Source organism: Trichosurus vulpecula, chromosome 1 (assembly GCF_011100635.1).
Source record: "Trichosurus vulpecula isolate mTriVul1 chromosome 1, mTriVul1.pri, whole genome shotgun sequence".
Lineage (NCBI taxonomy): Eukaryota > Metazoa > Chordata > Mammalia > Diprotodontia > Phalangeridae > Trichosurus > Trichosurus vulpecula.
In genome coordinates, this window is record NC_050573.1 from 143,572,861 (window position 1) to 143,588,380 (window position 15,520).

The following is a 15,520-nucleotide window of genomic DNA, read 5'->3' on the forward strand; positions in this document are numbered from 1 at the left end:
TTTGCAGTGTTTTTTAACTTACATGCAGAAAAACATAGAAGACTGAACTTCATAGCATAGTCTAAATGACTTGTTTCCTGTAAGGTAGCCTCTTAAATGATTTTCTTATTTACTTTTGACCCAACAACTCTTTAAAAGTTGCTAATATCTGGAAGTCGTGTTAAAATAATTCTGTCTTCCTGGAAATATTAGAAAAATTAATTTTAGGAATTTAATATAAGAAGCTGGAATCATGAAATCAGTTAGTTGAACACTAGATTTGCATTTTTCTGAGAAGTTTTTGTTTAATTTAGATGGAAAATTTATTTTGGCACCTCAGCATATCTTGCTAAGTTGTTGTTGACTCATTTTTCAGTAATTCAGAGTCATTTAACATTTCTTTTTCCAATCTTGCCAAGCACAAAGCACTTCATTGTACACCCCACCTTCATATTTTGTAAAAAGAAATATAAAATATCTCATTTAAACTTTTTGACACTTGTAGCTGTTGAGCTTTTTGAAAGAAAGTGCTATCTATGTTCCTCCTAATCTTATACTGGTGTTGCTTTTGGAAATGATCACTACACAGTAGCTGTAACAGAACTTAGTTATAGCAAATTGTGTACCAAATACATTTTTTTCTTTACCAACTTTCTCTGTTTTAGGACAAAGCTAATTTAAACCTCAGTTAATTCTTATTCTTCTGTCAGGATGAACTACCATGATATATGGATAAGTAAATTTATTTAAATTCAATGAAATGGAAATTTGGCAGTCTTCTGTCTTTTGGAACTTGTCCAAAAATTAAAGATACTGATTGTACAAATCATTTTTCAAATATTTAGGAGTCGCTGGAGTTCAGGAGTGGGTGGAAGTGGAGGAGGATCTTCTGGCAGGTCATCTGCTGGAGCTCGAGACTCACGACGACAGACCAGAGTTATTCGGACAGGACGAGATCGAGGCTCTGGCCTGTTGGGCAGTCAGCCCCAGCCTGTTATTCCTGCATCTGTCATTCCAGAAGAACTCATTTCACAGGTACATTAATTACATTCAAGTATAGTTAGGTACGTTGTGAGTTAGAAACAACTTAAGTCTAACATAAAGGAGTATATTAAGAATATGTGATCTTATCAATATAGGGAACTCCTTCCATTTGGTTATTATTAAATCCTAGGGAACTGCCTGAGGCACATAGAGGGTGAGTGACCTGTCAAGGATTATTCAGCTAATATTAGAGGCAAGAGTTAATCCCGGGTCTTCCTGATTCCTTTCTCTTAACCCCATGCCAAACTGCTTCTCTCCTGCAAGATTTATCATGCTGAAGTGGCAAACTTCTTTTTTCCCCTAAGAATAAGGGCCTTTACTGAAAAATGGCATAGAAAAAAACAATAGCTACAAATTTGGATAGTATTATGAACTTTTTTTTTTAAGCAAGTAATAAGAATTTCATAGTTTTACATAGAATCTTTCTATGTTCTCGTTTATGAGAAAATGTTCTTTGATGTTTCAGTTCAGTTCAACAAAATGGGGGGGAAATAAAAAAGGCAAACAAAGAGGTTTAAAAGATGACAAACCCTTTTTCATGTATTTTCTCCCAAGGCCCAAGTTGTTTTACAGGGGAAGTCTAGAAGCGTTATCATTCGGGAACTCCAACGAACAAATCTTGATGTAAACCTTGCTGTAAATAATTTGCTCAGCCGTGATGATGAAGATGGAGATGATGGGGATGATACTGCAAGTGAATCATATCTGCCTGGAGGTTGGTGGATTGTTGTGATTGATTGCTTATGCACAGACTTTGTGACTCTTTTAGGGGTTTTAGCAGCTTGGTGAAGTGGCATAGTTGATTTGCTTATACGTTTCACTTTGAAGAGAAGTTGTTAATGGTATAACTATTCAGGTTTGTATTACTTAGTGGATTTTATTTACTAGTAGAAAGGAGCACTGGATATTGGCTTGTGTGCTTCTGATTGATTACTGTTCAAGTTTCGTACATAAATGTTAAATTGTGCAACAAATAAACACGTGTTCCACAACTCATGAAACTTAGGTTCATTCTGTTATGAATTTGTAATTTATTAATCCATTCATCTTAATTATGTGGACTCTGAATGTTGGGCTTAAATTTTTTTTATTCTCCTTTTAGAGGATCTTATGTCTCTTCTTGATGCTGATATTCATTCTGCACACCCAAGTGTTATTATTGATGCTGATGCTATGTTTTCAGAAGACATTAGCTACTTTGGTTATCCTTCCTTTCGTCGTTCATCCCTTTCCAGGCTAGGCTCATCTCGAGGTAATTTTGCACTTTTCTCTTTTTGCTCGGTACTTAGCATTGTAGAACATTTGTGATAGAATGCATGATAGTTTTCTTTTTTTCCTTCTAATTATCACAAATTGAATTACTGTTGACTAGCATTTGCATAGGATTCTGGGAGAAAACCAGGTAGGTGGTTCTAACTTTTCTTCTAAGAGCCACAATAGTATTATGTTAATGCTTTTATCTCGATTGTGTATAATCTAGGAATATTTGTGATTTTATGCTTAATCAAGTTTTTATTACATATTTTTTTATTTTATTACATAATTCTATTTTTCATTAGAAATAATAGTTATGAACCAAAAGCCAAATTCCATTTTATAATGACATGCAGCATTCAGAAAGCCCTTCTCCATGGTTCTTAGGTTTACATGATTATTCTATTACTTTAGCCCCAGCATCATGGAGGAGAGAACTGGGAAGCAAATTTAAAACCATGAAAGACTGTTTTCAGAACTAGATTAAGGAATAAATAAAGAATAAAGGATGAACTGCTAAAACAAATGTGCACGCAATTAAAATATTATCTTTGGATAGTTCTAAGTCTTATAATGCTTCCTACACACTGCTGAGCAGTACAGTTTTAAACTATTAATCCAACCTCTGTATTTTGATTTATTGTAGCTCTTTCTCTCTTTTTTTTAATTTTAACTCCAGCATATAGCACCAGTGAACATATGTATACCTGCTTGGTATTCTAGGAATTCTTGGTCACATGATGATAGGCCAATGTTTTATGTCTTTAGCATTTGTTCCCTTTTAGTAAAAAGACCCAAGGCTTAAAAAATGTTGTTGTTTTTTTTTTAAGAGAAAATGATGGTGACTTGATATGTATGATATTAACATGTGATACCTCTTGGTTTTAGTCGGCATATACATAATGGCTAATGTACGTCATGTGCATGTTCAGATGTTCGACATTTGACATAACACCTTCTAAATCCCTCCTTTTTTTCCCTTTCCTAAGGTTATTTATAAGACGTTACTACGAATTGTTTCTAATCCTTATTTTCCATGCATAGTTGACTCTGGGAAAGTTAGTTTTGATTACCTCATTTAAAAAAAAAATATCTGCATGAGCGAACTGCAGAGTACTGGCTTTAGACAGTTTTAGGCCAATTGGAGGGGAAGCATTTTGGTAAGGAACTCTTCCTACAAGGATCCTTTTTAAAACTTGTTTGGCTCTTTGGAATATTTTAATTTAAACTATGAAATACTCTTCTTGATTATTTAAAACATTTTATAAATCCGGTCCTATAAAATACTATTTTAAAGAAAGGGATTGGATTATCAAAGCTTCATATAAATTTCATGTAATTTGATTTGTCTTAATTTTTTTCAGACAAGGTTTTTTTGGTGCAGCTCTATTTTATTACTAGAGACTCTCTAATAAACACTTTTTTGGCTTGCATAAATGTATCTAACAGAAGTTGAAGTTTTTATTAGGCAAATTTGCCATTAGGCTGATAAGTATTTTAATAAAACTTCTTAGTGTAATGTATCACAATCTTTGAATCTTAATTTTAAAAAAAGCCAATCAAAATGCATTGTGTTTTTAAAAAACTGAAGCCATTGTGCCCTTCCAGAATGTTTAATTTGCCAATTATAGCAACTTTTGGTACATATAATTGAAAGGGTTAATGTTTTGAATGTTGCATGTCAGACTTCTGAGACCTAAATCTATTTTAAATTTTTGTCAGTAGATAAACTGCTGTTAGTTGCATCCTGAAGGGTCTTTACTAGAGAGTGGCTTACTTTTATCCCACTGGTGTGACCCAATTGCATACCAGTTCTCCTTCTTCCCTTAGAGAGAGACTCTGAGCTGTTGCGTGAACGTGAATCCGTTTTACGTTTGCGTGAGCGAAGGTGGCTTGATGGAGCCTCATTTGATAATGAAAGGGGCTCTACAAGCAAGGAAGGAGAACCAAATTTGGACAAGAAGAATACACCTGTGCAAAGCCCAGTGTCTCTAGGAGAAGATTTGCAGTGGTGGCCAGATAAGGTATTGAAATTTCCCTATATTTGTCATAGAATAGTTAACTATGTTCTGTTTATTTTTATGAAAGCTTTTCTGCTTAATTTTAAATATATTTCTCAAATGAATGAGAACCTCCTGATGTAAAATTTTTTTATACAGATTTGTATGACCTCTTCATTCTTGTGTTCATTATTCAATCGCTAAACATTTATTAAGGTCCTACTATGTGCCAAGCTTTGTGCTAAGCACTGGGAAATACAAAAGGAATGAAAAGACCTTCTGCCCTCAAGGAGCTTACAATCTAATGGGGGAGATAACAATCCAACAAATGTATACAAACATACTATATATAGGATAAATAGGAATAATTTACAGAGGGAAGGCACTATAATTAAGAGGTGTTTGAGAGGGGTAGAAACTCAGATATAGGGGATAGCCAGGGAAAAAGCCCTTTGAGAGATAGAGTGTCTTGTTTGTAGAACACAGGAGGCCAGTCACTGGATCGAAAGAGTAAGTAGTGGGCCATAAGGTATAGGAAGGCTGGAAGGGGGAGGGACTAGGTTGCAAAGGGCTTTGAATATCAAAGGATTTTTTTTTATTTGATCCTGGAGGTGATAGGTCACCACTGGAGTTGTCTGAGTAGGGGAATGAAGTGAGCAAACCTTTGCTTTAAGAAAATCCTTTGGTAGCCAAATGGAGGAAGGAGGGATTGGAATAGGGAGAGACTTGAGGCAGGCAGACCCACCAGTTATTGTTTATTGTAACACCAGGCTGTTGCAATAATCTGGGAATGAGGGACTTAGAGTGTTGGCAGGGTCAGAGGAGAGAAGGTTGTATATTTGAGACATGTTTCAAGGGTGAAATCAGCAAAACTTGCCTACAGCTTGGGTCTGAGGGTTAAGAGATAGTGAGGAATCTAAGATGATTCTTTGGTTGTGAGCGTGAAGGGCTGGGAAGATGGTGCTTCCCACTACAGTAATAGGGAGGATTTAGAGGGAAAAAGATTGAATTTTGTTTTGAACATGGTGAACTTAAGGTGTCTACTGAACATCCAGTTCGAGATGTCTGAAAGGTAGCTGGAAATGTGAGATTGGAGGTCAGCAGAAAGTTTGGAGAAAATTTGAGAATCTTTAGCATAGAGGTGGCAGTTAAATCCATGACAGCTAATGAGATTACTAAGTGAAAGTTTTATGAGCGAAAAGAGGGCTTTGGACAGAATTCTGAGGGACACCTATGGTTGAAGGATGTATCATTGAAGAGGATCTAGCAGAGGAGACTGAGAAGGAAAAGTCAGATTGATAGTAGGAAAACCAGGAGAGGATAGTATATGGAATTTAGTGAGAAGAAAGTATCAAGGAGGAGAGGGTGATTAACAGTGTCAGAGGCTGCAGAAGGATCAAGGAGAATGAGGATTGAGAATAGACCATTGGATTTGACAACTAAGAGGTCATTAGTAACTGTGGAGAGAGTAGTTTTGGTGGAATGACAGGGTCAGAAGCCAGATCATTAGGGGTTAAGAGGACTTACTTTAGATGGTTTTTGAGGAGTTGAGCTACAAAGAACAGAGGAGATATAAGACAATTAAAAAAGATGGAAGGATGAAGAGAGGGTTTTTTCCAGTATATATAGGCATGTTTGTAGGCAGGGAAGGAGTCAGATAGGTTGAGATTAAAAATAGGGGGTATTGTGGGGTTGACAGAGGAGGTAATCTGTTCGAGGGAATGATGTCACTTGAGCATGTAGAGAGTTCTCGTTAATCAGTAAGGCCACCTCATCATGAGGTGAAGGAGGAGATGTTGGCAGAAGGCATGAGTGATAGGAGGTAAAGAATAGGGGAAAAGAGGGAGTTCATGGCGAATGGTTTGTTTTTTTCTGTAAAATATGAGAAAAGTGTCTCAGCTTAAAAAGTGGGGAGAGGAAGCCATGGGAGGTTCAAGAAAGGAGGAAAAGGTTTTGAAGAACCATTGTGAAAAAAATGGTATAATGAATTGATTAGGAAGTTATAGTAGTATGCTTAGCCACAGTGAAGGCCCAGTTGAAGTTAAGTAACAAATTTGTAGAGAATCCAGTCCACTTGCATGATTTTTCTCCATCTTTACTATTCAGGATGTGTGTAACAGAAAGGGCAACAAGTGGTGAGAGTGATCCAGGACTGAGCCTTGGCTTGGTATAATTTGTGATATGATTAGGGAGCTAGGGATTTAAGAGGACTGTATAGTATAGAGTTCAATTGGTTCACCAGGGGTTCAAGATGGAGAGAAGCAGGGAAAGTACCCTAGTGCAAGGGAGATGGCCTGGGAGATTTGAGAGGTTCAGAGGTTGGAGTTCATGATGTGGAAAAAGAATAGAGTTTTGTAAGGCAAGGCAGAGGGAGAGGTGAAAAGCCGAGAATTCAGTCAGATAGAGGGATTTTGAAATTTTTGAACACAGATGGTTTAAACATTTTTGGATGATGGCAAGTTTAAGTGTGTTACTGAGATGGGATGGAAGAGTAGTTCATGGGAATTGATTAAGTTGAAGAACTAAGTGGTTAAAGAATTTGAGGGAGAGTCAGTATATTCTGCTGGTATCTGATGCAGGTAGAAGTAGTTTCTTTGTGATGGAAGACACTTGTTCCAATTTGTTGCATACTCCCTTCAGGGTACATATTATGCCCATCAGGAGATGCAAGGTAAAAGGTGCTAGCATATGGTATGAGGTCCCCAGAGGTCTCACCTGAGGAGGCTGGCTATGAAATGGCAGTAAGAAGTGGCAGACTTCCTGTGCAGGGAGAAGTCTTTTGGTAAATGTGATTTTCATTTTCTGTATTTGCCTCTGGCAAACAATGTTTCTGTTTGGAATAAGTAAATGATATATTAGATTGTGATAAGCCTTATTTTTTTTTTAATCCTGAATAGAATAATCTAATTGGCGACTGGCTAGTAGTGGTATATTAATTCGCAAAAAGTTTGTCGCTTTATGTCAAACAGACTCCAGATGATGGCTACAGATTTCAGCAGAGTTGGTTTATAGCTTATTAAATTACTATGCTAATGATATTGGCCACAGATTCAGTAACATTGCTCGGTTCATGACTCCTTTTAATTCTAGACTGCCTTTGGCAAATGAAGTTTATCAACAAGTGGGACGGACTGGCCTATCAGTACAAATTTATCACCACTGCTAGATATGTAATTCTAAGAACAGGTCCTGCTGGATGGTGGGTTAGTATTTGGCCTTCAGTATTTGGCCTTTCATCTCAATAATCATCCCTTATTAGGGTATTGTTAACCATCTAGTCTGGTGAGGACAGTCTTTTTTGTTTGTTTTTTTTTTTTAATTTTATTTTTTTTTAATTTATTTAATATATTTAGTTTTCAGCATTGATTTTCACAAAAGTTTGAATTACAAATTTTTTCCCCATTTCTACCCTCCCCCCACTCCAAGATGGCGTATGTTCTGTTTGCCCCGTTCCCCAGTCAGCCCTCCCATCTGTCACCCCACTCCCCTCCTATCCCCCTTTCCCTTCTCTTGTAGGGCAAGATAAATTTCTATGCCCCATTGCCTGTGTATCTTATTTCCTAGTTGCATGAAAAAACTTTTTTTTGTTGTTGTTGTTTTAGAATGTCTGTTTTTAAAACTTTGAGTTCCAAATTCTCTCCCCTCTTCCCTCCCCACCCACCCTCCCTAAGAAGGCAAGCAATTCAACATAGGCCACATGCATATCATTATGTAAAACTCTTCCACAATACTCATGTTGTGAAAGATTAACTATGTTTTGCTCCTTCCTAACCTATCCCCCTTTATTGAATTTTCTCCCTTGACCCTGTCCCTTTTCGAAAGTGTTTGTTTTTGGTTACCTCCTCCCCCATCTGCCCTCCCTTCTATCATCCCCACCTTTTTATCTTCTTCCTCCTTCTTTCATGTGGGGTAAGATACCCAATTGAGTGTGTATGGTATTCCCTCCTTAGGTCAAATTCAATGAGAGCAAGATTAACTCATTCCCTCTTACCTGCCCCCTCTTCCCTTCCTACAGAACCACTTTTTCTTGCCACTTTTATGTGAGATAATTTACCCCATTCTATCTCTCCCTTTTTCCTTCTCTCAATATATTCCTCTCTTATCCCTTAAATTGATTTTATTTTTTTAGATATCATCCCTTCATATTCAACTCACCCTGTGCCCTTTGTGTGTGTGTGTGTGTGTGTGTGTATACATAGACACACGTGTGTGTGTGTGTGTGTGTGTGTGTATATATGCATATTCCTTTCAGCTACTATGGTATTGAGGTCTCATGAAGCATACACATCATCTTTCTATGTAGGAATGTAAACAAAACAGTTCAACTTTAGTAAGTCCCTTATGATTTCTCTTTCTTGTTTGCGTTTAATGCTTCTCTTGATCCTTGTGTTTGAAAGTCAAATTTTCTATTCAGCTCTGGTCTTTTCACTGAGAAAGCTTGAAAGTCCTCTATTTTATTGAAAGTCCATATTTTGCCTTGGAGCATGATACTCAGGTTTGCTGGGTAGGTGATTCTTGGTTTTAATCCTAGCTCCATTGACCATGAATATCATACTCCAAGCCCTTTGGTCTCTTAATGTGGAAGCTGCCAGATCCTGTGTTATCCTGATTGTTTTTCCACAATACTCAAATTGTTTCTTTCTGGCTGCTTGCAGTATTTTCTCCTTGACCTGGGAGCTCTGGAATTTGGCAACAATGTTCCTAGGAGTTTTCTTTTTGGGATCTATTTGAGGAGGCGATCTGTGGATTCTTTCAATTTCTATTTTGCCCTGTGGCTCTAGAATATCAGGGCAATTCTCCTTGATAATTTCTTGAAAGATGATATCTAGGCTGTTTTTTTGATCATGGTTTTCAGGTAGTCCACTAATTTTTGACTTATCTCTCCTGGATCATTTTCCAGGTCAGTGGTTTTTCTAATGAGATATTTCACATTGTCTTCCATTTTTTCATTCCTTTGGTTCTGTTTTATAATATCTTGATTTCTCATAAAGTCACTAGCTTCTACTTGCTCCAAAGTAATTTTTAAGGTAGTATTTTCTTCAGTGGTCTTTCGGACCTCCTTTTCCATTTGGGTAATTCTGCCTTTCAAGGCATTGTTCTCCTCATTGGCTTTTTGGAGCTCTTTTGCCATTTGAGTTAGTCTATTTTTTAAAGTGTTGTTTTCTTCAATATTTTTTTCTGTATTTTTTTGGGTCTCCTTTAGCAAGTCATTGACTTGTTTTTCATGGTTTTCTTGCATCATTCTCATTTCTCGTCCAAATTTTTCCTCTACTTCTCTAGCTTGCTTTTCCAACTCCTTTTTGAGCTCTTCCATGGCCTGGGACCAGTTCATGTTTTTCTTGGAGGCTTTTGGTGTAGGCTCTTTGACTTTGTTGTCTTCTTTGTCACCAAAGAAAGACTCCAAAGTCTGAGACTGAATCTGGGTGTGTTTTCGCTGCCTGGCCATGTTCCCAGCCAACTTACTTGACCCTTGAGTTTTTTGTTGGGGTATGACTGCTTGTAGAGGAAAGAGTACTTTGTTCCAAGCTTGAGGGGATGTGCCATTGATTTCAGAGCTATTTCTATATAGCCAACTCTGCCACCCCAGCACTCCTTCAGCAGGCTCTTCACTCCTGCTCTGATCCGCCACTTAATTCCTCCCACCACGTGGGTCTGGGGCCGGAAGTAACTGCCAGCTGTAGTTCTGTAGCTGCACCTCCCCCGCTGCCCCTGGGCCAGTGGCCGAACCTCGAACTCTGTCCCCTGCAGCTTTTCCCACTACCCTTCTCTGTTGTCTTTGGTGTTTGTGGGTTGTGAAGTCTGGTAACTGCCACAGCTCACTGATTCAGCGTGCTTGGTCCTGCTGCCTCCCACGCTGAGCTCCGCTCCCCTCCACTCCATGCGCAATAGACTTCATCCAGCAACCATCCAGGCTGTCCTGGGCTGGATCCCTGCTTCCCTCTGCTATTTTGTGGGTTCTGCAGTTCTAGAATTGGTTCAGAGCCATTTTTTATAGGTTTTTGGAGGGACCTGGCAGGGAGCTCACGCACCCCCTGCTTTCCTGCTTTCCAGCTGCCATCTTGGTTCCACCCCCGGAAGTCTTTTGAAGACAGTCTTTTGGAAAGTTATGTTGTTTATATACGTGGCTCAATTGTGACTCTTGTAGACCAGATTTTTGTTAGATGAGACACTCTTTGGAAATGTAGAACAAATTTAATTGAGGACTTTGATAACATAGGAGAATTATATATAAGTATCACTTTTCTTTCTTCTTGTATATAAAATTTGTACAAAGCCAGCCAACCAACCAATCTTCAACTTTTGTTGTTCCCCTGCCACTTAAATTATTCAGAAATTTGATATAGGTATAGATTTATATAGATACAGATTTATTTTCCTTTATAGTTATCTTCTGTGGAAAGAGCTTGAAGTAAGAAGGAATAATTTAAAAAATTAGATTTTCAATTATTTATATTCATAATTTGAATATCTAATATAACTTAAATTTAAACAAAACAACTTTGCTTTACTCATTTCCAACAGCATCATCAAGATACTGGATTCCTATTTCACCAGGGATAAGCTATCTTTGTGATGTGAGCTTTGATTTTCTAATCTCTAAATGAGAAGGGGTTGGACTAAATTATTTCTTAGGTACTTTCCACTTTTGAATTTTGTGATCATTTGCAATGTGAGGAAATCGTTAATCTTAGATGCCAGTAATTAAGCAGAACTTCTTGCCAAATAATCAAATCTTTAAATAATTTTAAAATTTTAAACTTGAAAGGGGTCTCATCTAGATTATCTAGTCTATTCTCTTTATGGGTAGAGGGATGAATTGATTTGCCAAGTGTCCTTAGACAACAGAATTCTCTCTCAGCTCTAGTCTTATGAGAAATGTTTCGAAAACACTCTTTTTCATTAAAGGTCAATATTTTGGTAGTAAGGAATATTTTATTTCAAGTTGTAGCTTATAAAAGAATCCTGGTCTTATTCATTCTCTTTGAGGTTCCTTGGTATTTGAATTCTTTCTGAATTCTTGTAGTATTTTTTTCTTTGATGTGGGAGCTTTGGATTTTGGCTATGACATTTATGAGATTTCCTTTTAACAGGTGATTGGTCTACTCGATTCCTTCTAGCATCACTTTGTCCTCTAATAGATAGGGGCCGTTTTCATTTATAATTCTTAAAAATTTGGTGTCTTGCCTTTTCTTTTTAAATTGTGGTTTTCAGTTAATCTAAGATTCTTAAATTATTTCTCCTTTACTTGTTTTCCAGGTTAATTTTTTAAAAATTTATCTCATACCTTAGATTTTCTTCTATTTTTTCAGTGTTTTAATTTTGTTACAATACTTCTGTTGTCCCATGGAGTCTTTGATTACCATTTGATTCATTTTCATTTTCAGAGACTCTATTCTCCTAATTCTACATTTTTCAATATTCTTCACTTCACTTCTGTGATACTGTTTTACCCTGGTTCACCTATCTACCTAATGCCAGTTCTTATGTCCTCCTAATTGTGGAATTCCCCACCATTGACTGGAGTGCTTGCTTCCACCTCATGAATCTCTCATTTCTTTCAAGTTGCTACTCAAACAACCATAGTCTGCGTGAAGACTTTTCCTGATCCTCTCAATTTCTAATTCACCCCTTCCCTGTTTTGTATTTGTTTTGTATATAGTTACATGTATATCGTGATTTCGCAAAAGGAAGAATTGTTGCATTTGTTTTGTCTTTGTATCCTTATCAGCTAGCATATTTCTTGATACATAGTAAGTGCTGACTCTGTTGTCCCCTTGACATTTTCTCTTTTTTTAAATTTGATGTAATTCAGTGAACACATGGTAATAATGACCACTTCTGTGGAAATGATTCTTAAATCTGGAGGCCATGTATGAAACTAAATCTATTGCAACACTATTTTCTGCCTTTGAATTCCACTCCACTCGTGAATTTTCAGATGATTGCTAGATATTTCAATGTTGATGCTTTGTCTGAATTACATAGTTAACATGTCCAAGTGGGATTTCATCTCTCTCCTACCCCTTCATAAAAAAGAAACTTGCCTCTTTTTCTCTTCTTCCCATTATGTAGAGGATACTACTATACTGCTTTTATTTTAGTCTTGTATCTGGATATTTTTTACTCTTCTGGTTTCTTATATCCAGTTAGTTAAGTACTTTTTATTCTGTTTTCATAATCATCATCTTATTCATCCCTCTTCCATTTTCACTGCTCATTATCTCTCACCTGGATTATAGTAATAATCATATTATTGTCTTTGCCTTTCATCTTATGTCATCCAGTATCTTTCACATAACTTCTAGAATATGTGATGTTACTTCCCTCCTCCTAGTTGCTTTGTAGAATATTATGTATAAGTTCCATAACCTTGGATTTAATCCACAATCTTAGCTAAATGATTGAGAGCTTTGAAATTTCATTCTTCAGCTATGGCTTTTGACTTTTCTTCTACTTGCAGTTTAAAAAAAAAACACACAAATCAGTCTTCATTACAAACTCTGTTCCCTTCCCAGATCCCTAATATCCTGGTCTGTTTCTCTCCCTTACAGTCTATTCCAAATGTTTCGCTATTTTAATAATACTGAGAGTTAGGTTAAGGTTTCTAAAGTGCTTTGCAAATTTTATCTTATTTTATCCTTACAATAATCCTTGAGGAGTTCACATTTACATTACTGTTAGCTACAGTGTATGTTGCGTTCCTGGTTCTACTTAATTCACTTTGCATTTGTCTTTCCATGTTTCTTGGTTTATTATAACACAAAATTTTATTACAATATTAATTGCACTTATGAACTAAACCTCATTTTAACCCTTTCCCAGGTTATGGGTATTTAATTTCCAGTTCTTTGATATATGTATGGATACATGTACTGATTTAATTTTTTGGTGTATTTGAGGCCTTTATTTTTGTCTTTAACCTCCTGTGGGGAATGTTCACCTATTAGTGTAAGTGTGTGGATATTTTGGTCACTTTTTTCATATAAATACAGATTTCTTTTCATATTGTTTAGCAATTCACAGTTATACCTATTGTGCTTTAATGGGATCCATCTTAGAAACTTTTTCTTTTTTCTGTCCAGTATTTTGTCTTCCTGGTTGCATGAATTTGGTCCATGTAGTAGCTTTTCAGTTTTTGAGCAAGAGAATTTGTTTTTAGGTTTTTCAAACACTGGTTGTATTGTTCATATATTACTGATTCTTTTTCATGTAGTCCATGCCATCGATTTACCATTGCGAGCCTGCTTTTGTGAGATAAAATTTAGAATTAAGGCAAAACCAACAGAGGACAAAGCAAAGAAAAATACTTTTTTGGTACCTCATTCAACATCTCTTAGAGAAGGAGATATAAAGACTAATTTTATTAATGATTATCCAGTGAAAAATTTAAAGGAAATCCAGGGGGAAAGCCTGGAAAGATTTATCGAAAAAAAAAGTTTAACCGTTTACTAAATTTGGATTTAAACTTACAATGGAAGGATAATTCAGTAATTGTAAAATTATTAATAGATGCAGTGAGCCTTTGACAAAATACAATTCTCATTTGTGTTAAGAACCCTACAAAGCATAGGCTTAGAATCTTTTAAAAAAATATCCATCTGAAACTGAATGCTACCATTATATTCTGTGATGAAAGATTAGCGCTTTTCCTAGTGAATATAGGAATGAAGAAAACTCTTTTACCTACCATTACTTCACATAATTCTAGGATGCTAGCAATATCTATTAAATTAAATGCATAAAAATAAGCAAAGAAGAGATAAAACTATCCTTATTTACTAGTAATATGATAGTTTACTTAGGAAATTAGTTAAGATAACAGCAGGTTATAAATCTAACAAAATCAAATCAAATAAAATTTCTACATAACTGTAATACTGTCCAAAAAGAAATAGTAGATAAAGAAGTTATTCTGGGCTGGGCCTGACTTAGGCCAATCCCTTAGTAGTTGGAAAATAAAAAGAAAAACTAATAGGTCATTGAATAGTTATTTTACTTGGCTATTGTAGGAGAAAGCTTTTCAACAGGATGTGCACTGAGGATAACCTGAGATGATTAAGCTGAATAAAGTGTTCTTTCCTGAGTTGTCCCTCATGGTCCAGTGGTCTCATGCACCTAAATTTACTGTTGTTGGCTCTTTTGTACTTGGGCAACCAGAAAGTGATATTAATTGCCTCAGTCTTTTGTCCTCTGGGCCAATTATAAAGATTTTTGTTGTTGTTTTGTTTTTTATTTATTTGTTTTGAAATGCCTTAAGCCTAAACTAGCTTAACTTATATTTGGATGGGGGTGGGATTCTCTTATTTGATAAAAAGTCCTATTTAAAATAATTAGAAAAGACATAAAATAACCGATAGTCAATTTACTGAAGCATACTTAGTACATGTATTGCTAGAACAGCTTTTAATAATTGAAGTAAGATTTACTACCTGTTGCTTGGCCACAGTGATAGGATAAAAATTATACTACAGATTTTATTTTATCAAGCTAGTATTACAATATAATTCATTTACAGGAAGAAAATGTCTCTACAATATTAAAGGAAATAATGGGGGTGGGAAGGAATAAATTGGGGGAAAGAGTACACATACCTGTGACATGGTGCCTGGGTAAAACCAATTTTCCATTATCTATGCTTATTAGGGCTGATGGTATACTAATAAGACTTCCAAAATTATCAATACATGCATCTAAAATTTATTGATTTTTCCAATAATACAAACATCACACTCTCTAGAAACTAATTAGGAACCTGATTCTTAAAGCTCCTGCTAAGCATATCTTGAACTGGTGCTCTTGACCAGGTTTTTCTCTATGCCCTGCTGTGTTTTCCTCTGAGGTGGCATTCTGGAAAAATCTCCAATAGTCAGTAATGCTTTTGAGCAAAAATGAGATGTTTACGTTTCTCAGTGCTGAGAATGCAGGAGTCTGTTCTAGTCACAATCTCAGCAGCAGATTGTGATAGTTGGGTTTTTTTTCTTGTTTTTTTTTCTTTGCTTCTGGCTAAGGATCTTTACAAGCTATAAGTAAGTTCCAATTGGTGATCGATTATCTAAGGTTATAATAAAAGGAAGCTATCAGTTAAAGCTAATGTCATTATCAGGTGTTTATCAAATCTGAAACAGTAATAGTTTTATTTGATTTTGGGGATATGCACATTATTACCAAACTATATTACTCCACTTTTTTTTATTAAGTTTTTTTATTTTTAGTTTACAACATTCAGTTCCACATGATTTTGC

The 15,520-nt window shown here is 36.0% G+C and overlaps 1 protein-coding gene across 5 annotated transcripts in view; it reads left to right on the plus strand.

Moving 5' to 3' along the window:
* UBR5 (ubiquitin protein ligase E3 component n-recognin 5) overlaps positions 1-15,520 on the plus strand; it is a 187,746-nt gene that overhangs the window by 69,966 nt on the left and 102,260 nt on the right. For 4 of the 5 annotated variants that reach the window (XM_036764156.1, XM_036764165.1, XM_036764175.1 and 1 more), the window contains 4 exons: positions 825-1,014; positions 1,579-1,738; positions 2,126-2,275; positions 4,090-4,301. In XM_036764156.1, coding sequence (XP_036620051.1) covers positions 825-1,014; positions 1,579-1,738; positions 2,126-2,275; positions 4,090-4,301 — 712 coding nt within the window. The remainder of the gene's footprint in view (positions 1-824; positions 1,015-1,578; positions 1,739-2,125; positions 2,276-4,089; positions 4,302-15,520) is intronic. The other variant, XM_036764182.1, reaches the window with a different exon arrangement.